At 44.3% G+C, this 22625-nt stretch overlaps 1 protein-coding gene across 3 annotated transcripts in view; it reads left to right on the top strand.

Annotated features, from left to right (window-relative positions):
• ABCA3 (ATP binding cassette subfamily A member 3) overlaps window positions 1-22625 on the top strand; it is a 211043-nt gene that overhangs the window by 48843 nt on the left and 139575 nt on the right. For all 3 annotated transcript variants that reach the window (XM_033914147.1, XM_033914145.1, XM_033914146.1), the window contains exons 4-5: window positions 11962-12089; window positions 12332-12497. In XM_033914147.1, coding sequence (XP_033770038.1) covers window positions 11962-12089; window positions 12332-12497 — 294 coding nt within the window. The remainder of the gene's footprint in view (window positions 1-11961; window positions 12090-12331; window positions 12498-22625) is intronic.

The following is a 22625-nucleotide window of genomic DNA, read 5'->3' on the forward strand; positions in this document are numbered from 1 at the left end:
CAAAACAGTATAGGTAAAGATGCAGGTAATAATTAGCAATGTATTAAAAATATTGTATTTTTATTAGCTTATAATGTCATTTGAAAGCTGCTTGATGATAATACAACTTTAATTTAATTCTTTATAATGTGTGTGTCTGTGTGTTGGGGGGACAACACCTATGTCAACAGTAAAGTTGGAATAGGGTCATTAAATCCAGTGGTGTACCTAGTATATATGACAGCCAGTGCTAATCATTTTTTAACAACCCCCTCCTCTATATAAAAAAAGATATTTTTAGTAATAATCCATGAGTCACACAATAAGGGTGCATCTAGGAAAAGGCAGCATCTTAAACACTGCAGTGAGCACTAGAACACCAACACACGCATTGTAAAACTAAACAAACCAGATCCTACACAGTCAATTGATCCAGTAGTCGATGCTAACAGAAAGCCATGTCCTTTTCATACACACAGAACACAGATACACCCTCGCCCAATATGGAATAATCACAAACTAAAAATAGAAATATGTAGACAAAAGTTAAACTGAACCAAGAAACCAGACTCTGCATACAATGCAACACCACAGAAACAGTGACACATGTCCCCTAATACTGTGCAAAATATAAAGACAGTAGATGTAAATTTGAAAAAAACTTCTACATACGTCACCACTTTACAAATTAACAAATACAAATAAAATAATGAGAAATATGAAAATACCATTTTATTGGACTAATCCATTTTTCAATTAGCTTTCAAAGGCTAAATTTTTCTTCAAGACAGTACAGTATACAGCTGTTATGGTATCCTGTCCTGACCTGAGGAAAGGGGTTTAGTCCCCCCCAAAATTGCCTTATTTCCATTTCCTATTGATAAATTTTAATCAATACAGTTACAATACTACTTGATTCTACGTAAAGAAACAAAAAAATTTTTTCTACCTTTTGTAGTTTCTGCTTTAGTCATCTTCTCTTCTTTCTATTCAGCATTTGTCCTCGCTCCCTTCCATGCAACATCTGTCCTCTCTCTTTGTCCCTTCCACTCAGCCTCTGCCCTCTCTCTATCCCTTCCATATACTGTCCACCCTCTCTCTGCCCCTTGCATCCACTGTCCACCCTTTCTGCCTTTTCCATCCAGTGTCTGCCCTCTCTCTGTTCCATATGGTATCTTCCCTCTTTCTATATCCCTTCAATAAACTCTATATCCTGTGCCCTTTCTCTCCTTTGTGCATGATTTATTTCAGCTTCACCCCCTCTCCATTTTTTGTCTCCACCCCTCCTCTATGCTCTGGCATCTCTCTTCTCCTTTCCTTCCTTCCCACTCCACCCCATGGTCTGACATTTCTATCTCCTTCCCTTCTCTCCCCCCTCTCCAGTATCTGCCTCTTGTCTTTCCCCTTTGGTCCAGGCCTCTCTCTTTCTCTCCGTCTTTCTTCTGTGAGGAGATCATGTTGATCTTGAACACTGAATAATTCTTCCACATTCTCCATATCACTGTATTGTAGTCTGGTCCAGCAGACTGCTTTGGCATTATTACATGGGTAATAATAAATTCATTATGCATCAGCTTTCCACACAGAATGCCACAAGTCTCTATTTCTTGTGTTTACATCTGCCAACAGCAGAAACTTGTGAGACAGATCCCTTGGCAATACTACTCTTCGGAGCCCTTTGACCATCTGGTTCTGTATGGCTGCAGGCTTTAAAGCTCTGTTTACTGGAGGAGACTGTCCATCATACATAGTTGCATCACTCTTAAGGATCTGATCAGAGATACATTAGACAAGGTGATATTTTTAGGCATGGAAAAACAGGACATGTTCTTTTCAATCTGCTCAGATGCCCTTTAATGTTCATCTGATCTCAGGCTAAATCTTGCCTCCTGAGCTGATCTTCAAAGGAGAGCGGAGTGAGAGCCATATCGGGCGCGGGCCGCAGTGAGATCCGTTTTGGGCCGCATGTTGTGCAGGGCTGGACTAAGGCAAGTTGTAAGCTTCCTTCCATCGCTGACCTATCTTCCATCGCTGACCTATCTTCCATAAGTCAGCAACGGAGGGAAGCTTACAACTCGCTGCTCTTACTTGCTTCGGGCCTTCCTCGTTGCTGGGTCCTGCCTTCACGGAAACAGAAAGTAGGCAGGACCCGGCAGCGAGGAAAGCCCAAAGCAAGCAAGAGCAAGTTGTAAGCTGACCTGTCTCCTATAGTGAACCCATGCTCCGGGGCGTGTGCATGCCGACTTCCCTTCTCTTCCCCCCCCCCCTCCCGGGACGTGACTTCCAGTTTCGGAGGGAAGAGAAGGGAAGCGGCATGCACATGTTAGAGCCTCGGAGCATGGGTTCAAGTTGCTTGCTGGCATTAAAAACAACAACAAAAAAAAGTCAGGCTCCTGCGATTCAGGCTGTGCCGAGTCAGCTCGGTAAATCTCCAAGCCTCTCCAAGCCGGTGAGAAGGTTTTTTTTTTGTTTAATGTTAAGCTGAAGGCGGCAGCAGCAGCAGGATTGCATTGAGATTACAGCCGGGCGGTCATCTAAATTAGCTGGGCGGAGCGCCCGGCTGAAAGGCCCTAGGGAGAACACTGCTTTTATGAAGTGTCTTATTATTATACAGAACTGATGATCAGGCATGGTGGTATAGTAATTTGGGAGTCTCTGGCCTAGATTCTCAAAAAGTCGTGTTAAAAACAGATGGGCCGCTGTTGCAGCCGTCATAGTAGCGATTTAAAAAAGCGAGCCAAATGAGGTTCACGGAGAGCAGTGAAGATTTGCTAAATTTGCATGTGGCCATCGCTTGTAATAGCGATAAGCACATGCGCAGAATAAATGCAAAAAAATCCCAAATCCAAAAAACAACAAATCGAGCTGCCGAAGTCAAGAAACCCTTCAACTGAAGCGGGAGAGATGCCCACTACCTCCCGCCGCAAAGCAACTGCACCCCCCCACCCCTTGGCAGCAGGAAAGATGCCCACTCTCCCCCACCGCCACACAACCCCCCCCCCCCCCCAGACGACTCCCACCTTCTCCTCCTTACCTTACGTAAATGGCTGGCCGGAGGGATGTCTACTCCGTCCAGCCAGCAGGCCTGCCTCTTCAAAATGGCAGGCCTTCCCCTCCCTGGTGCTTCCTGGGATGCACAGGGGAGTGACCTAAGGCTCTGATTGGTCCAGGTTGTTTAAGGCCCCTCCTATGGGAGGGGCCTTATACATCTGGGCCAGTCAGAGCCTTAGGCTCAGGGAGAGAAAGGCCCACCATTTTGAAGAGGCAAGCTTGCTGGCTGGAGGAAGTAGGCATCCCTCCAGCCAGCCATCTAAGTAAGGTAAGGGGGAGAGGGTGGGGATCATTGGAGGCATGGTCGTGGTTGCATGGCGGTAGGAGAGAGTGCGTATCTCTCCCAATGCCAAGGGGGGGAGTGGAATTGATGGGGTGTCTGTTGCTTGGCGGTGGGAAAGAGTGGGCATCTCTTCTGCTGAATTTACTTAATTTACTTGTTTTACTTAATTTACTTGTGCTGTGAACAAGTCTGCCCTGTAAACTTCTAAAAGCTAAGTTACTCAGCATTTCATATTCTGCTCTTTTCACTGTTTTCCAGCATTATATCTGCTTAATTTATCTTCTCCTCCTCCCTGTTTCATAATTAAAAAAACACAAAAAATAAACCCTTCTCTTTCCTTTGTTAAATCTTATTTCCTCTTTCCCTTCATAGGAATAAGGGTAAGACTTATAGTCCCATCAACCCCAGGGACCACTTTTCATATATAGAGACCCAAATAATCAGGACTACTCAAATCAAGTCACTTCACAATCAATCAAGATGACCTTTATTCTATGCAATCACTGTGGTGCTTTAATTCCAAGACACACTATTTGGAGGCTTAAGGCTTGCCCCATCTGTCTTCAACTTGCTAGTATTAAGGAGGAGCTCTGCAAACTTAAACAGGAATTGAATACAATTAAAGCAGCTTCCATCACTCCACAAAATCATACCAACTTACCACCTCTATCTCAAAGAATAAAACAGCCCAGGAATAAATGGGTCACAGTAGGCTCAGGAAGACTGCGACATGTAATACAGAAACATCCACCTTCACTAATATTACCTCTACAGAATTTCTTCGCTCCACTAGTGCACTGCGATACTCAAGAAAACAGAAGGGAGGTGGGACTGGAACCAATGAAGATAACTCAAAGAGAAAAAGCGCACCCTAAGCACAAATAAAAAAAGCCAAAAACAGAAAACTATTACTGTTGGGGGATTCCATCATCAGAGGCATTAACCTTGAAACACAAGGCGAGGAGACCAAAATAGTGAACTATCTTCCAGGATCCTCAGCTACCAGGAGTTCCAGGCAAATACAGACCTATAATTAAGGAAGAAACTAAGGATTTTAACACTGATGTTGTTATCCATCTGAGAACAAATAACCTGGCCAATAACTCCACACTTGCAGCACAGAAAGTTTTTTGAGAGCTTGGTGAGGGCTTGAAACCTTTTGTAAAGACTTTAGCTTTTTCTGAAATACTGCCTGCATATGGAAAGGGAGAGCAAAGAGTGAAAAACACAGAGGACTTTAATAGGTGGCTCAAAGCCTGGTGTCATCAAGAAGGCTTCAGGTACATAGGAGGATGGGGAAATACATGGAACGACAAGAAGCTATATTGCACTAATGGGCTACATATTACTACAGCAGGAAAAAGAAAACCTTGCAGAGAAATTTAGACAATATGTTTCTAGGCATTTAAACTAGAAGGTGGGGGTGATGTATAGGACAATTATAGAGACCACCCCTGGCAAAAGAAAAGATTGCAACATAAAAACAATATCAGCAACTCATTTCTTAGTATTGCAACGGAAAGTGAAATGAAACAAAAATCCATATGAAAAATGAGATTATCACTGAAAAATAGCTGGAAAGCGATGACCATAAATGCTCGCAGTCTAAGAATCAAAGTTCATGATCTGCAAGCCCTGATGTTAGAGGCAGACCTAGATATTGTCGCTATCACAGACATGGTTCAGTGAATCACATGGATGGGATGCGAACATACTGGGATATAATCTTTTTAGGAAGGACAAAGATGGTCAAAAAGCTCTTTATGTAAAGATCAATATCCAAGTGACCGAAATGCAAGGGACCTGGGGAGAGGAAGAAGCAATATGGATCGCTCTGAAAAGAGAAGATGGAACTTCTATCTACATGGGTGTAGTCTACAGACCTCCGACTCAATCGCAGCAAATTGATAAGGATCTGATTGTGGATATCCAAAAGTTCTGGCGAGTCCTATTAAAGACTTGTTCAACAAATCTCTGGAGACGAGAGTGATTCCTGGGGATTGGAGGAGAGCTGATGTGATCCCTATTCATAAAAGTGGTCACAGGGATGGAGCAGGAAACTACAGGCCGGTGAGCCTCACTTCAGTTGTTGGAAAAATAATTGAAGTGTTGCTGAAAGAAAGGATAGTGTACTTCCTAGGGGTCCAGAGAAGAGCGACTAAACTAATAAAAGGTATGGAAAACTTTTCATACGTTGACAGGTTGAAAATGCTGGGGCTGTTCTCCCTAGAGAAGAGGAGACTTAGAAGAGACATGATAGAAACCTTCAAAATTCTGAAGGGCATAGAGAAGGTAGACAGGGACAGATTCTTCAGACTGTGGGGAACCACAAGTACTAGGGGTCACTCGGAGAAATTGAAAGGGGACAGGTTTAGAACAAACGCTAGGAAGTTCTTTTTTACCCAGAGGGTGGTGGACACATGGAACACGCTTCCAGAGGTTGTGATAGGCCAGAGCACAGTACAGGGGTTCAAGGAAGGTTTAGATAGGTTCCTAAAGGATAAGGGGATTGAGGGGTACAGATAGAAGCAGAGGTAGGTTATAGAAATGGTCAGGAACCACTTCACAGGTCATAGACTTGATGGGCCGCCGCGGGAGCGGACCGCTGGGCGCGATGGACCTCTAGTCTGACCCAATGGAGGCAACTTCTTATGTTCTTATGTAATGGGTTACAGGGTCCGAGGCAACATGGCTTTACAAAAGGTAAATCGTGCCAAACGAAACTGATTGAATTTTTTGATTGGGTGACCAGAGAGCTGGATTGAGGACATATGCTAGATGTAATTTACTTAGATTTCAGCAAAGCCTTTGATACAGTTCTTCATAGGAGGCTGTTGAACAAACTTGAAGGGCTGAAGTTAGGACTCAAAAGTGGTGAACTGGGTTAGAAACTGGCAGTTGGACAGACGCCAGAGGGTAGTGGTTAATGGAAGTCGCTCGAAGGAAGGAAAGGTGAGTAGTGGAGTTCCTCAGGGTTCGGTGCTGGGGCCAATCCTGTTCAATATGTTTGTGAGTGACACTGCTGAAGGGTTAGAAGGAAAAGTGTGCCTTTTTGCAGATGATACCAAGATTTGTAACAGAGTAGACACCGAAGAGGGAGTGGAAAATATGAAAAAGGATCTGCAAAAGTTAGAGGAATGGTCTAATGCCTGGCAACTAAAAATTTTAATGCAAAGAAATCAAGAATAATCCATTTGGGGATTAATAATCGGAAGGAGCCGTATATGCTGGGAGGAGAGAAGCTGATATGCACGGACAGGAAGAGGGACCTTGGGGTGATAGTGTCAGAAGATCTAAAAGCGAAAAAACAGTGTGACAAGGTAGTGGCTGCTGCCAGAAGGATGCTGGGCTGTATAAAGAGAGGCGTAGCCAGTAGAAGGAAGGTGTTGATGCCCCTGTACAGGTCATTGGTAAGGCCCCACTTGGAGTATTGTGTACAATTTTGGAGACCTTATCTAGCGAAGGATGTAAGAAGACTTGAGGTGGTCCAGCGGAGGGCGACGAAAATGATAGGAGGCTTGCGCCAGAAGACGTATGAGGAGAGACTGGAAGCCCTGAATATGTATACCCTAGAGCAGTGGTTCCCAAACCCTGTCCTGAGGGACCCCCCCAGCCAGTTGGGTTTTCAAGATATCCCTAATGCATATGCATGAGAGAGATTTGCATACCTGTCACTTCCATTATATGCAAATCTCTCTCATGCATATGCATTAGGGATATCTTGAAAACCCAACTGGCTGGGGGTCCCCCAGGACAGGGTTTGGGAACCACTGCCCTAGAGGAAAGGAGAGACAGGGGAGATATGATTCAGATGTTCAAATACTTGAAAGGTATTAATGTAGAACAAAATCTTTTCCAGAGAAAGGAAAATGGTAAAACCAGAGGACATAATTTGAGGTTGAGGGGTGGTTAGATTCAGGGGCAATGTTAGGAAATTATACTTTACGGAGAGGGTGGTGGATGCCTGGAATGCGCTCCCGAGAGAGATGGTGGAGAGTAAAACTTACTGAGTTCAAAGAAGCGTGGGATGAACACAGAGGATCTAGAATCAGAAAATAATATTAAATATTGAACTAAGGCCAGTACTGGGCAGACTTGCACGGTCTGTGTCTGTATATGGCCATTTGGTGGAGGATGGGCTGGGGAGGGCTTCAATGGCTGGGAGGGTGTAGATGGGCTGGAGTAAGTTTTTTAACAGAGATTTTGGCAGTTGGAATCCAAGCACAGTACCGGGTAAAGCTTTGGATTCTTGCCCAGAAATAGCTAAGAAGAAAAAATTTTAAAAAATTTTAAAATTGAATCAGGTTAGGCAGACTGGATGGACTATTCGGGTCTTTATCTGCCGTCATCTACTATGTTACTTGGAGTGGGGAGGTCTGAGCTGTCAAACCTTACTTTCCTGTTAATGTCTGATCCAATCAGCACTCAGGCACTGATCAGACCTGTCGGTAAATTTTGGCTGCAAATGTGGCACAGTGAGTTTAGAGAATCACTCGGCAACTATAGAGAATCGCTCAGAGTGATCATTTTAATATTAATGACCTTGTTGTACTATATTTGCATGGCAGTATCGGAGACTGCTAGAAAACTCGGAAAAAACCTTGCTAAGCTGTATTGATAATCTGCTGCTAAAATACATGCATGCTAAATCGGCTGGAACCAGTTCTCGAACATGTTAAACACAGATTTTAGTTTTGAGAAACTGACCCTCAGTTCACAGATGATCTTTACAAGGATTAATGACTTAAATAATTTATTTGCTGATGCATTTGGACAAAAGTATTCTTTTGGGTAAAGGTGGATAATTGTGGCAACTAGGCTCAAGACTGGAGAGGAAAATTCTGTTCTTATTTTGTCCTGTACTCCTCGCTATAGCTGACGTGTAACTTTTTGCTTTTCCTTTCACCACTGTAAATTTTATTATTGCAAACACCATGAAGGCACAGCCATTGGTGATAAATCAAATGTAAATAAACTTGGATTAATAAGTACATAAGTACATAAGTAGTCGCCTCCGCCGGGGCAGACCAGAGGTCCATCCAGCCCAGCGGTCCGCTCACGCGGCGGCCCATCAGGCATATTGCCTGGTCAGCGGTCCCTGACTAATTTTATTGCCTACCTCTACAGTTATCTCTAAACCTTCCACTGCTCTTATCTGTACCCCTCAATCCCTTTGTCTTCCAGGAACCTATCCAGGTCATCCTTGAAACCCTGTACTGTGCTATTTCTTATCACGGCCTCCGGAAGGGTGTTCCATGTGTCCACCACCCTCTGTGTGAAAAAGTACTTCCTTGCGTTTGTTTTAAACCTGTCCCCCTTCAATTTCATCGAGTGACCCCTTGTTCTTGTGGTTTCTTTCAAATTGAAAAATCTGTCTTTGTCAACCTTTTCGATGCCCCTCAGGATCTTGAAGGTCTCTATCATATCTCCTCTGAGTCTCCGCTTTTCCAGGGAGAACAGCCCCAGCTTCTTCAGTCTGTCAGTGTATGTAAGGTTTTCCATACCCTTAATCAGTTTAGTTGCTCTTCTCTGGACTCCCTCAAGCATTGCCATGTCCTTTTTGAGGTACGGTGACCAGTACTGTACACAGTATTCCAGATGCGGGCGCACCATAGCCCGGTACAGTGGCAGGATGACTTCCTTCGTTCTGGTCGAGATACCCTTCTTAATGATACCTAACATTTGGTTTGCTTTCCTCGAGGCTGTGGCGCATTGTGCCGACGCCTTCAATGTCGTGTCTACCATCACTCCCAAGTCTCTTTCCAGATTACTGACCCCTAGCATTGATCCCCCCATTTTGTAAGTGAACATCGGGTTCCTTCTCCCTATATGCATGACCTTGCATTTCCCTACATTGAAGCTCATTTGCCACTTTTTCGCCCATTCTTCCAATGTCGTAAGATCCCTTTGGAGATTCTCGCAGTCAACCGTGGTTTCAACCTTGCTGAATAGTTTGGTGTCATCTGCAAATTTGATGACCTCGCATTTTGTTCCCGCCTCCAGGTCGTCAATGAATATGTTAAACAGGAGCGGTCCCAGCACCGATCCTTGAGGAACCCCGCTCGTGACCCCTTGCCAGTCCGAGTAATGGCCCTTTACACCAACCCTCTGCTTCCTGTCTGCCAGCCAGTTTTTGATCCATCGGTGGACCTCCCCGTGCACCCCATGGTTCCATAGCTTCCTGAGCAACCGCTCATGTGGTACCTTATCGAAGGCTTTCTGGAAGTCTAGGTAAATTATGTCTATGGGTTCTCCTTTGTCCACCTGGTTGTTTACCCCCTCAAAGAAGTACAACAAGTTTGTGAGGCACGACCTACCCTTGCAGAACCCATGCTGGCTCGACCTTAGCTGTCCATTTTTTTCGATATGGTCACAGATGCTGTCCTTAATCAGTGCCTCCATCATCTTTCCCGGGACCGATGTGAGGCTTACCGGCCTATAGTTTCCCGGGTCGCCCCTCGAACCCTTCTTGAAGATGGGCGTGACATTAGCTATTTTCCAGTCCTCCGGGATCTCTCCAGTTTTTAGGGATAGGTTGCATATTTGCTGAAGTGTCTCTGCTATTTCATTCCTTAATTCCTTGAGCACCCTTGGGTGAATGCTATCCGGACCTGGCGACTTGTCGCTCTTTAGCTTGTCTATCTGCCTGAGGACATCCTCCTGGCTCACCTCTAATTTGACCAGCTTGTTATCTTGATCTCCATTTTCTATTTCCTCTGGTTCCGGAATGCTGGATGTGTCCTCCCTCGTGAAGACCGACGTAAAGAAGTCATTTAACTTGTCAGCTATTTCTTTTTCCTCCCTCACTACTCCCTTTCTATCCCCATCATCCAAGGGCCCCACTTCCTCCCTCGCTGGTTGCTTCCCCTTTACGTACCTGAAGAATGATTTGAAATTTTTTGCCTCTCCCGCTAGTCTCTCTTCATATTCCCTCTTTGCTCTCCTAACCACTCGGTGGCACTCCTTCTGGCTTTCCTTGTGTTCCTTTTGGTTGGCCTGCGTTTGATCCTGTTTCCATTTTTTGAACGATGCTTTCTTGTTACTGATCGCCTTTTTTACAACTGCCGTTATCCATGCTGGGTTCTTTATTCGATTTTTCTTGCACTCTTTTCTGAACCTGGGGACGTACAGGTTCTGTGATTCGTGCACCGTACGCTTGAGCAGGGTCCAGGCGCTTTCTACGGACTCTACCTTCCTTGTGCTGCCGTTGAGTTTCTTCCCCACCATTTTCCTCATTGCATCATAATTCCCTTTTCTGAAGTTGAGCGCTGTTGTTGTGGTTCTTTTCACCCTGGATGATCCCAGTTCTAGTCTGCACTGGATCATGTTGTGATCGCTGTTTCCCAGTGGGTCTAATACCGCTACTTCCTTTGCAGGTCCCCCCAGTCCACTGAAGATTAGATCAAGAGTAGCTTCTCCTCGTGTAGGTTCCATGACCAGCTGTTCCAGGAAGCAGTCCCTCGTGGCTTCCAGGAATTTGGTCTCTCTCTCGCAACTTGAGTGCCCGATACTCCAGTCTATCCCAGGGTAGTTGAAGTCTCCCATCACCACCACACTTCCATTCTTGCATACCTGCCGCAGTTCCGTCTCCAGGTCCCGGTCGATTTCTTCCGATTGGCCAGGCGGACGATAGTATAGACCCAATTTGATGTCTGCTCCAGATCTTCCTGGTAGCTTAACCCATATTGATTCCAAGCCTTCCGACCTTACTGCTGTTTCCATTTTGGTTGAGGGTATGGAGTCTTTTATGTATAGCGCTATTCCTCCACCCTTCTTGTGTGTCCTGTCTCTCCTGTAAAGTTTGTACCCTGGTATGACCACATCCCATTTATTATCATCAGCCCACCACGTTTCTGTGATTCCAATTATGTCCAGGGCTTTTTGACTGGCTATAATTTCCAGCTCTCCCATTTTGGCCCTGAGGCTCCTCGCATTTGTGTAGAGGCAATATAGGTCCTGATTTGTCGCCCGCCCTGCTGTTTTCTTTCCATGGCTCGGCGCTCCCACCTGGCTTGCCTTTACTCGGTCATCCACCTCCCGTGGCGTGTCCGTTTTGGCTCTCATACTTTTAGTAGCCTGTGCTGATAGCTTACATGCTTCAAAGTTTTGGTGTGAAAAATCACCAGACCAATCTGGCTGAATAGACTTCTTTTGTGAGATATCTAGTTGTACAGTTTAAGTTTAAGTTTTAAGTTTAAGTTTTAAGTTTTAAGTTTAAGTTTAAGTTTTAAGTTTATTAGGATTTTATATACCACCTATCAAGGCTTTCTAAGCAGTTTTACAATCAGGTACTTAAGCATTTTCCCTATCTGTCCCGGTGGGCTCACAATCTATCTAACGTACCTGGGGCTATGGAGGATTAAGTGACTTGCCCAGGGTCACAAGGAGCAGCGCGGGGTTTGAACCCACAACCCCGGTGTGCTGAGGCTGTAGCTTCAACCACTGCGCCACACACTCCTGAGAATCTGGTTGGCAGTGTTTTATCTTATTCTAATTCTCATCATGTTTTGATCTGAATGCTGTGAAACACCTGGGCAGCCTGTCCCATGACAGGATCTTGTTAATGAGAAGCTTTGTTATTAAGTTTGCTAAACTCGTGCCTGTATAGTAAAGAGGTGTGCTTTTTTTTTTTTTTTTTTTTTCTACAGCACGAGGCTTTGCCACTGAAAAGGATTTTGACAATTACATAAAATTCAATAATAATTCAGGCAATGTACTTGCTGCCCTGATTTTCGATCACCAGTTTGGCCACAGCAAGGAGCCCTTGCCACTGCAGGTAAAGCAGTATAATCTCAGACAGACTTATTCATGGCTTTTGGTCGAGTGTAAACCTCTCGCTTGAATGTTCCATTCCACTTCCACAGACATAAAATTACCCTTGTCTTATAGCTCTCCTCTTCAGGTTATATTTGGGTCACAACTTTATTTCTCCCACTACCTCCCGCATTTATTTCTTCTTCCACCTTCATGCCCAGATTGTATTTTGTTGCGATTGCTTTTTAACTTTTCTTTCCTTAGGTTAAGTACCATCTGCGGTTTAAGTATAGTCCTCGAAATGCTCCACGAAGTGAGCAGACAGGACTGAATCCAAACCGGGATCGAGACTGGTGCACACAATTCCTCTTTCCACTTTTCCAGATACCAGGTCCCCGTGAGGCTATATTCCAAGATGGCGGAACCCCAGGTGAGTAATACTTGCATAATTACATAGATGTGTGATGACTTTCTACATATTGATAACAGGATCAAATGTAGCAACAAAAAGATTTGTGTAAATTTTTAAAAATTGTTATAACGTCATCTGTTTTGCAAGGTGAAGTATGATTGTTGATGTCTTTTACTATGATCTGGCAATTTTGATGTTTTTGACATAACAGTAAAACCTTGGTTTGTGAGCATAATTTGTTCCAGAAGCATGCTTGTAATCCAAAGCACTTTTATATCAAAGCGAATTTCCCCATAGGAAATAATGGAAACTCAGACAATTCATTCCACAACCCAAAAACTTTAATACAAAATGTTATACGTACTTGTATTGCAAGACTTCGCTCATTTAGAACAGTCACTACACTCCTGCAGCGTCGGAGAAAGAAGAACCATCGACTCAGTTGTGATGTGTGTATACTGTATGTGCTTGAATTGCAAGACACTGCTTGTGTATCAAGTTAAAATTTAATAAAATGTTGGAGGGAAGTGACGTCATCGTGGCTGATGGCAGCCTAGAGAGATAGCTCCGCGGACCCCCGTGCTGATTTTGGCTATCTTCGCGCGATTTCGCGTGCCTGCACTGCATATTAACTATAATTCGATTGTGTAGCTGCTTTGCTGTGTTTCGATGACGACGCGAAAAAAACAAACCGACATAAAAGCATTTTCTTCACCGATCCCGAATGGGCCTCCTAAGCCTAGCTCAAAAATGGCGCCCGATCCGACCGCGGCTGCGGAGGGCTCCCATGTCGATGCAACATTGCCAACTTTACAACTGGAGATGCGTGGCTGGTTTCAGGAATTAAAATCTGAAATCTCTGCAGTTCGAGCTGATATCCACGCTGTTGTTGCTGAGCTAAAACGTGAGGTGGGTGAAATCGGGAATCGAGTGGGAGAGACAGAGACTGCAGTGGAGGCACATGGCTCTGAATTAACACACTTGAGAGGCAGGATTGCAGCGCTAGAGGAAAAGGCTGATGCAAGCACCCTAAAGATGGAAGATCTGGAGAATCGCTCCAGACGGTGCAACCTTCGCTTTCGGGGTGTGCCTGACACTGTTTCTGACTCTCGCTGCATGGAGGTGATTGATCATATATGCATTCAGGCACTGGAGTCCGCTGGTTTACCTGTGGAGGTGGGGAAACCATTGCTGGATAGGGCTCACCGCATCCCTAGCCCTCGTGATGTGAACCGTCCTCGTGATGTTGTGGCCTGTTTCCATCGCTATATGGATAAAGAACATGTGCTTAGGGCGGTGCGGCGCTCTGGGGGAACTGTTAAATGGGAAGAAGCGGACATTGATGTCTATCCTGATATAGCTCCAGCAACCCTGGCCCGCCGTCGCACATATAGAGACTGTACCCGTATACTGCAGGAGCACAGTGTTCGATATAGATGGATTTATCCTATCGGATTGGCTTTTACACATGCAAGCAAGACTTACACTGCAATAACTGTGGCGGATGTTCAGGCTCGAATGGTGGAAGCAGGTTTGATGGCAGCTTCAGAAATGGCTCCACTTCCTCAGAGGTCACCTGTGCCCAAATCAGGAAGAGGGCTGGGATGGCAGAGAGTGGCTAGATCGGCTGCAGCTCGTCGCCCTTTGGAGGCGGCCACACCCTCACCCACTTGAACATTTGTATTTGTGCAATGTGCTTTAGAAATTTTGTGCTGTGTCTGTTTTTTCTTCTCTTTGCTGAGCGGCTTCTGTCGCGAAGATTGTTTATAGGGCTTGTTCTGGGGGTCCCTTTGTGAACTGTTTCTCTACACTTCCTGTACCGTGGTTACCAGGTGCTTTGGTGGCTGGACCATGTGGGGTATTGTTGGGGGGTTGGGGGGGGGGGGGGGGTGTTGGTGCTGGGAAAAGTAGTGACCGAGTGCTTTCTTGTATGATTGTATGGAAGTGTGTTTGTATAATGTTTCTCTTAAGGTTACGATTGCAGGGGTTGGTTGATTTGGCTGCTTTGGAACTAATGGTTGATTTGGAAATGAAGTGCTTTTTCTTTTCTGGTACAAATGGATAAACTCACTTTGCTATCTTATAATGTACATGGTCTGAATTCTCCACAAAAACGACGCTTGTTATTTAAAGAAATGAGCCGCCTGAATAGTGCGGTTGGATTTATTCAGGAGACCCATTTTCAATCTCATTATGAGAAATTGCTTACACACCATAGCTACCCACACGTTTTCCTTTCTTCTAATAAGGTCCGGAAAAAGACCCAGGGGGTGGGCATCTTAATTCATAAACGTGTCCAGGTGGTATTGAGAGAGGTGGTGCGGGATGTTGAGGGCCGCTACATATTGGTCAAGGCTGAGCTGGATGGCACCTTGTATAGTTTGCTGAATGTCTATGCCCCAAACGCTGGTCAGGGGGCCTTCTTTACATTGCTAGAACGTGTGCTGTTAGATCATGTAGAAGGTACTCTCCTTGTGGGTGGAGATTTTAACCTTACTTGCTATCCTCAGGAGGATAATTCAAATTCTTCCATCCGCTACGCTAGAAGCGACAGAAGAGCTTTGCTGCGCTTCCTGCGTAGGCAAGATCTGATAGATGTGTGGCGTTATTTACATCCAGGCACGCGAGATTACACATTTTATTCATCGAAACATAATTCATATACTAGAATTGATATGTGGATGCTGCCTCGTATTGCTCTGCCTCGAGCCCTGGCCTCCAGTATTGAGCCCCGGGTGTGGTCAGATCATGCTCCTTTGACTCTGGAGTTACAGGTTGGACAGGTTAGAGGCGGCCGTCGCTTGTGGCGTATGAATGACTCTTTGTTGAAAGATCCCAATACCTTGACTCTTTTAGAGACGGATGTCAAGGAATTTTTTGTATTCAACGACATAGCTGGCATTAATGTTGCAATTCTATGGGAAAGTTTTAAAGCTACCCTTCGGGGTTGTTGTATCTCGAGGGGGTCGTACAGAAATCAATGTCGAGTGGCTCGCAGATTAGAACTAGTGTCCCGCCTTCGACGCCTAGAGAATGCTCACAAGAGAGCCCCGTCGGTGGCTGGGGGGGTAGCGCTGACGGAGTGCCGGAGAGATTTACAAGAACTTGATTTAGAGGGCATGGCTTGGGCCCTGCAGAGGCGGAAACAACGGTTTTTTGAATGGGGTGGTAGGGCAGGTCGCTTGTTAGCTGCACAGATCAAGCAAACTCAAGCACAACATTCCATAACTCGGATTCGTAATGGTTCGGGTCAGCTTTGTGTAGATGATGGGGACATCCATCAGGCTTTTTTATCCTTCTATCAGACTCTGTACACTCCGGAAATTGAAGCCACGGAGGGGGAGATAGATGCTTTTCTATCTAACGTCACCTTGCCTTGTTTGGCGGAAGTTGATGCGGAGTGGCTCTCTTCCCCTATTCAACCCGCTGAGGTGGTAGCGGCTATACGTCATCTGGCTGCTTCCAAGGCACCGGGTGTTGATGGCTTTTCCCCCCTGTTTTATAAGAAAATGGAGGCCCATATAGTCAATCCTCTGACTAGATTGTTTAATTCCTTTTTGGAGGGGGATTGTCTGCCGTATTCGTTTCGTCAGGCAGCGGTCTCCCTCCTTCTTAAACCTGGGAAAGATCCCCTCCTTTGTGGGTCATACCGCCCCATTTCGTTATTAGGAGTTGATTATAAGCTGTTTACCCGTATTCTGGCAGTCCGGTTGCAACGTTTTCTGCCTAACCTAGTTCATGGAGATCAATGTGGCTTTATTTCAGGGAGGCAACCTGGTGATAATATCCGAAGAGTGTTAGATCTTATTGGAGTGGCCCATCAAGATTCTGTTCCGGCAGTCCTGTTATCAGTTGACGCTGAAAAAGCCTTTGATAGGGTTTATTGGCCGTTTATGTTAGCGGCCTTGAAGAAGATGGGCATTTCGGGTGCTTTTCTACACTGGGTGACTTTATTATATGCTGCCCCGGAGGCTTGTTTAAGAGTTAATGGAAGATATACTGCTAATTTTATGATTCGTAGAGGAACTAGGCAAGGGTGCCCTTTGTCACCACTGATTTTCGCGCTGGTCATGGAACCTTTAGCAGCCTCTATACGTGCGAATGCTGATATTCAGGGAATTGTGGTGGGTGGTGAAGAGCATAAGATTTTATTGTATGCTGATGATATTTTGTTTACCTTGACCCACCCACATCGTTCTTTGACGGAGGCGCTTCGTGTTTTGACTACGTTTGGTGTGGTGGCTGGCTTTAAAATTAACATCGAAAAATCTGAATTGCTTAACGTTTCCCTTCCGGACTTGTTGGTAACGGACTTACGTGCTATGTTCTCGTTTCGATGGGCGGCTAAATCCATTAAATACCTTGGTGTGCGTATATCTCGAAGACTTACTGACCTTTTTGAATTGAATTACCCTCCGTTGCTAAGAACTGTATTTGCTGATCTGGATCGATGGGAGGGATTGAGATTGTCTTGGATGGGTAGGATTAGTGCCTTGCGTATGAATGTGCTGCCTCGTTTTTTGTATCTGTTCTCCTGCCTACCTCTCTCAATTCCTAAACGGTTCTTGCTTAGGCTACAAAGGCGGGCCTTTGCTTATATCTGGACACGTAAACCCCCTAGGGTGCGGAGGGAACGTATGTACTGGGACAGGTTACATGGGGGAATGGGTGTCCCTGATTTTTCTACATATTACTATGCATCCCAACTACAAGGACTGTTTCATTGGGCATATCCCTCCCAGCGCTGGGTCTCACTAGAACAGGCCTTACCCTTTGGCAGCAGTGCCCTGGCTGTCTTTTGATATCCTTCGGGATCTGCAGACTGGGACATCTTATGGGATGGAATGTACTTTGCATGCGTGGAGCCGGGTTCGACGAGCTTGGTTCCCACGTCAGCGCTATTTTTATGCTACTCCCATTAGATTTGCCCCTGATTTTCTGCCTGCTAAAGATACGGGGATTTTTCGGCGTTGGGAAATGGAGGGTCTTAGGGTCCTAGGTCAGCTGGTAGTGGGTGGACAACTGGTACCCTTTGCTGCCTTGCAATCTATATATGACCTCCCCTCGACTGATTTTTTCGCCTATGTCCAACTTCGAGATTTTATGGTGAAGAGGGTGATCCCGGAGTGGGAAGGGGCAGACTCTGCTTTTTTACAAGTTTTTAGGATGGGATCTGGGGTGGGCCTTATTTCACGTCTCTATAGGGCTCTTTTATACACTAGACCACAGGCCCACACATATGAACATCGTTGGGAACTCTTGCTGGGGAGGGCCTTGGATTATCGACAATGGGACTGTCTTTATGGTACACTGCTGAGAGTCTCCTTGGCATCTCCCTTAGTGGAGCAGGGATATAAGATGCTATTTCAGTGGTACCTCACGCCAGAAAAGGTGCACCGTTTCTATCACTGTGGGAACGGGCACTGTTGGCGTAACTGTGGGTGTCTGGGCTCCTTTGGGCATGTGTGGTGGGATTGTATTAAGATTGTACCTTTTTGGAAGATGGTTCAACGACTGCTGACTGATGTGTTACGCTTACCCATCCTATTGCGTATGGAAACATTTTTACTTAACTATCCTTTGGGGAGTTTGGATGTGGATCAGAATCATTTTGTGGCCCTGGTTGCTACGGCAGCCAGACTTTTAGTGGCTACATATTGGAAGCGTGACTCTTTGCCTTCTCGTACTGACCTGTTACATAAGATTGACCAAATTTACTTGATGTCCAAATTGACTGCTTTAAATAATGATTCCTGTGGAGCGTTTCATAGACAGTGGTCTCGTTATAGCTCCTGGCGAGGTTTACTTTGAAACTTTTCTTATTTTTCTTTTTCATCTTCCTTTGTCTTAGGTTTATATTGTATCACTCGGTGGGGGGGGTGGGGGGGTTCTGTTGATTCATATGGGCGATGTACTTTTGCTGTTGGCATGCTGCCTGTGTACTGTTTTCATTTTGTTTAATAAAATCTTAAACTTCAAAAAAAAAAAAAAAAAAAAAAAAAAATTTAATAAAATGTTTTGCTTGTCTTGCAAAACACTTGCAAACCAAGTTACTTACAATCCAAGGTTTTACCGTTTGTTTTGTTATTTTAATTGTGTATGTTTGATTGTAATCCGCCTTGTTTAAAGGCAGAATCTCTTATAATAAAACGCTAAGCGCGCATGTGTACTCTCACCGCTGTATTGCCTGATCGGTAGTTCCGTGGCCGGCATCTGGGGTCTGCAATACGATGGTGCGGACGCACGGAAGGCAGACATTGTGTGAGCAGGGCAGGATGACCAACTCCCGAAATAGGCAGCTGCACAATGGCCACTTCAACGCTTCCTCCTTGGTTGCTCAACGAAATGCGACAAGATAATGAACAAGCAAACGGACCCAAGCGGAGGGAGATAGACCTGTGAGGATGGTGGACCAGGTGTGAGTGTGTGGAGGGTCCATCAGGGTAAAGGGCTGGGGATGGGCAGCCTGCCCAAAGATTCAGTGCAGTGGCCAGGAAGGGGGTTGGGTTTGAATTGGTGCAGGCTCTGATGTTGAGGTGTGTTTGGCAGAGTAGGGAAGAGGGACAGGGGGAACAGGAAGAGGTGCTGCTGGACAGGAAAGTGGAGTGGGGAGGGAAATGCTGCTGGTGAGGAAAGGGGGCTCGGGCTGAAAGGGAACAGATGGGAGAAGGGGGCTGGGGGGGGTGTAAAAATGGGTTTGGAGCTGGGGCTGAAAATAGGGGACATGTGAGGGAAGGAGGCTTTACTAGCACCCGTTAATGTAACGGGCTAAAACACTAGTATAAATAATAAACTATAAACTATCAGTGATCAGGAATGGACTTATGTTTAATAAGAATAGAATAAAATGAGGGGCTAGAAGTAAGGAAGGAATATACCATTCTTTTATCATCCAAGGTGTTTATCAGACCATGTGTTGGATGGGGTCTAGTTTTTATTCCTTCACTACATAAGATGATATGCAAATGTTAGAAAAGATACAAAGAGGGGACATCAAACTAAAATGAAAAGGGTAGGGGCACATGAGCTTTTATATGCTAAAAAAAAAACCTTCTAAAACTTTCCCTACTCATGTAAGGGGAAAAATAAATAAAGATATTTGTGTGGCGATTCGGTGTCACTGTAAAAAAAAAAAAAAGAAAGAAAAAAAAATCATTTAACTCTATAGAGGTCTCACAGATAATCTTTTTATTGAGGAAGTATTAAACAAAATATGGGGGGGATGAGAAGAATAAGGGAAATTACATATTACCACTTTCAAAGGAAGGAATTTCTTTATTTTAAAAATGAGGGGACTGTGGGAAGTTTTGCCAGCACAAGTACTTGCTGCTTCAGCACTAAACTGCCTAAAGATCTAATCTAAGTTATTGTGTCATATTTAGCTATTGGTACTTATTCTTAGAACGTAGCTTCACAGAGGTCCGGTAATTGACATGTGTACCGGTTTTTGTCCAGTCCTGTTTCCCTGCTTTGTGGGACATTTTGAGCGCTTTACTTAAATAGCAGCTGGTGCTGTTTGCATTCATTCTTTGTTTATCAGCTAATATTCTCGGGTCTTTTTTTCATAAGTACATAAGCGTTGCTGTACTGGGACAGATCAAAGGTTTATCAAAGCCAGTGTACTGTTTCCAATACTGGCTAATCCAGATCACAAGTACCTGACAGAATCCCAAAGAGCAGATAAACAATCCTCTTGGGGGGGGGGGGGGTGACATTCCCCTACTTTACCTGATTAATGGACTTTTTCCTCCAGAACTTAACATAAATGTCACCATACTGAGACAGGCTGAAGGTCCATCAAGTCCAGTATCCTGTTTCTAACAATGGCCAATCCAGGTCACAAGTATCTGGGCAAGATCCTAAAAAGGCAGAATAGATTTCATGCTGCTTATCACAAATAAGCAGTGAATTATCCCCCAAGCCATCTTAAAATAGTTTATGGGCTTTTATTCCTCTTTTACCACATTCTCTGGCAATGAATCCTAGAACTTAATTATATGCTGAGTGAAAAAATATTTTCTCCTCGTTGTTTTACAAGGACTGATTAATGAGACTGCCTCTGTTTTTCTTTCCAAGAAGTAGACATGGAAATGCTGTGCTGGTTCTTGCAAAGCTCATACATCGACGTTTGTGAATTTGCAGTTGGACTGCCATAGTCTTCATTGTTGGGTCACAGCAAGAGAAAGAATTTTGTACGTTTTGTAATGGCAGATGAGGAAGATGCGTCTGAGAGTACACTAGAGGTGTAGGATTTGAATTTTGTGTTAAACTTGGAAAGAATGGTAACGAAACTCTTGAAATGTTATGGCAAGCATAACAACTAGCCATGCTGCATACTCTCACAGACACATCTTCCTCATCTACCATGATGAAATTTACGAAGTTCTTCTCGCTGTAACCCAACATGAAGACTACGGAAATCCAACTAAGAACCAGTACAGCGTTGCCATGTATGTCTCTGTTTTACTTTCCAAGAAGTAGTCTCATTACTTTTCAATCAGCTCTCGTAGATATACAGTTTTAGTAACTTAGTTACTGTTAGAAAGTATTGCCTCAAAGTTTATGACACTGATCTGTTCTTGTGCCCCTAGTGTATTGCCCTATTCTTGTCCTCATTAGATCTCATCTCTCATGTCTTCTTGTAAAAGAATGTGGTACTATAGGCAAACTGAGTGCATCCCATTTATATACAGTTTGACCTCCTCTACCAATATGTCAATATTGTATCCTTTTCCTTCCTCTAGATAATTTGTTCCCAAATATATTGGCAGTCAGGATTTTGGGATATCCACAATTCATGAAAAATATTTGTAGACAGTGTGTGCAAACTTCTCTTCCTTATGTCAGCAGCAGAAAAATCCAGAGACTAGTGAATTGTGCCCATCTACCAGCAGGTGAAAATAGAGTTCAAACTTTGCACTCTGGCTTATTGGATGTCAAGCCTCCTGGTCAATTAGTATACTCTATCTCTAGCAGGTGGATGGATATGCTGATATGAGCTTCTGGGCTGGACTAGTTCAGTTGAGCTGAGTGGCGCCATCTTTAGGAAGCCATTCAATTTATCTATACTAACATTCCCAGGGTCTGATTTGTTTAATATAATATCCCATAGTCCAACACAAATACTGATAGCCTGCATACAGTAATCAAGTTTCAAGTTTAATATTTTTTTGATTTAATCGCTTAATCGTATTTCTAAGCGATGAACATGTTAAAATTACAATATTTGGGAGACAATACAATACATAACTATATATAACGTCCTAGGGGACTAATGGACTAACTTAACAAACTCAAACACAAGGAAAGAAGGGAGGTGAAATACAAAATCATTAAGAAAAGCAGGACAATCACAGAAAAATACAAAAAGGAAGCAAATAAAAGCCATAGTATAAAACAATAAAAAATATAATTCAACCTGCGAACTGCTTAGTTAATTATCAAAGGCATCTCTAAAGAGAAAAGTTTTTTTAAATTACTTTTGAATTTCTCCAGATTGCACTCTTCCCTTAAGTAAATGGGAAGGAATTCCAAGTTTGAGGTGCGGTAACAGAAAAGATAAATTGTCGTCTCAGCATTACAAGGGATAGATGCTCTGCTGCAGCCATGGCACACTGTCCCATTGCTATATGCTTTTCCTCCATGGCCTATGATCGGCAGGGTGTTGCATCAAGCGAACATTCACCCGGAGCTAGCAATTCTAGAGGCTCCAGATTGGCCTTATCAGCCATGGTATGCAGACCTCGTCCAGATTGCTTGTGATACAAGACCTTCTCTCGCAGGGTCCAGGACAGATAGAGGATCCTTCCTGCTTTGGTTTTAGGGCCTGGCCATTGAGAGGTCAAAGCTCAGATGGAAGAGCTACTCAGATGAGATGATAACCATAATAATAATAATTTTATTCTTATATACCGCCAAAGCCATAGTAGTTCGAGGCGGTTTACAATAAGAGGAGCTGGACAATCAGCGAAAATAGGTACAAAGTAAGGTTTTAAAGTACATGAAGCAGATACAGGGATAAGAGGGCTGGAACAGGCTGCAAACAATCAGCAAGAATATGAGCACTGGACAGTCAATACATGTAAGCAGAGAACAGAGCGGGAAAGAGATCGTGGTAAAAATCAGATGGAGTAAAGCGATAGGGCA

This window comes from Geotrypetes seraphini, chromosome 11, assembly GCF_902459505.1.
Source record: "Geotrypetes seraphini chromosome 11, aGeoSer1.1, whole genome shotgun sequence".
In the NCBI taxonomy this organism is placed as follows: domain Eukaryota; kingdom Metazoa; phylum Chordata; class Amphibia; order Gymnophiona; family Dermophiidae; genus Geotrypetes; species Geotrypetes seraphini.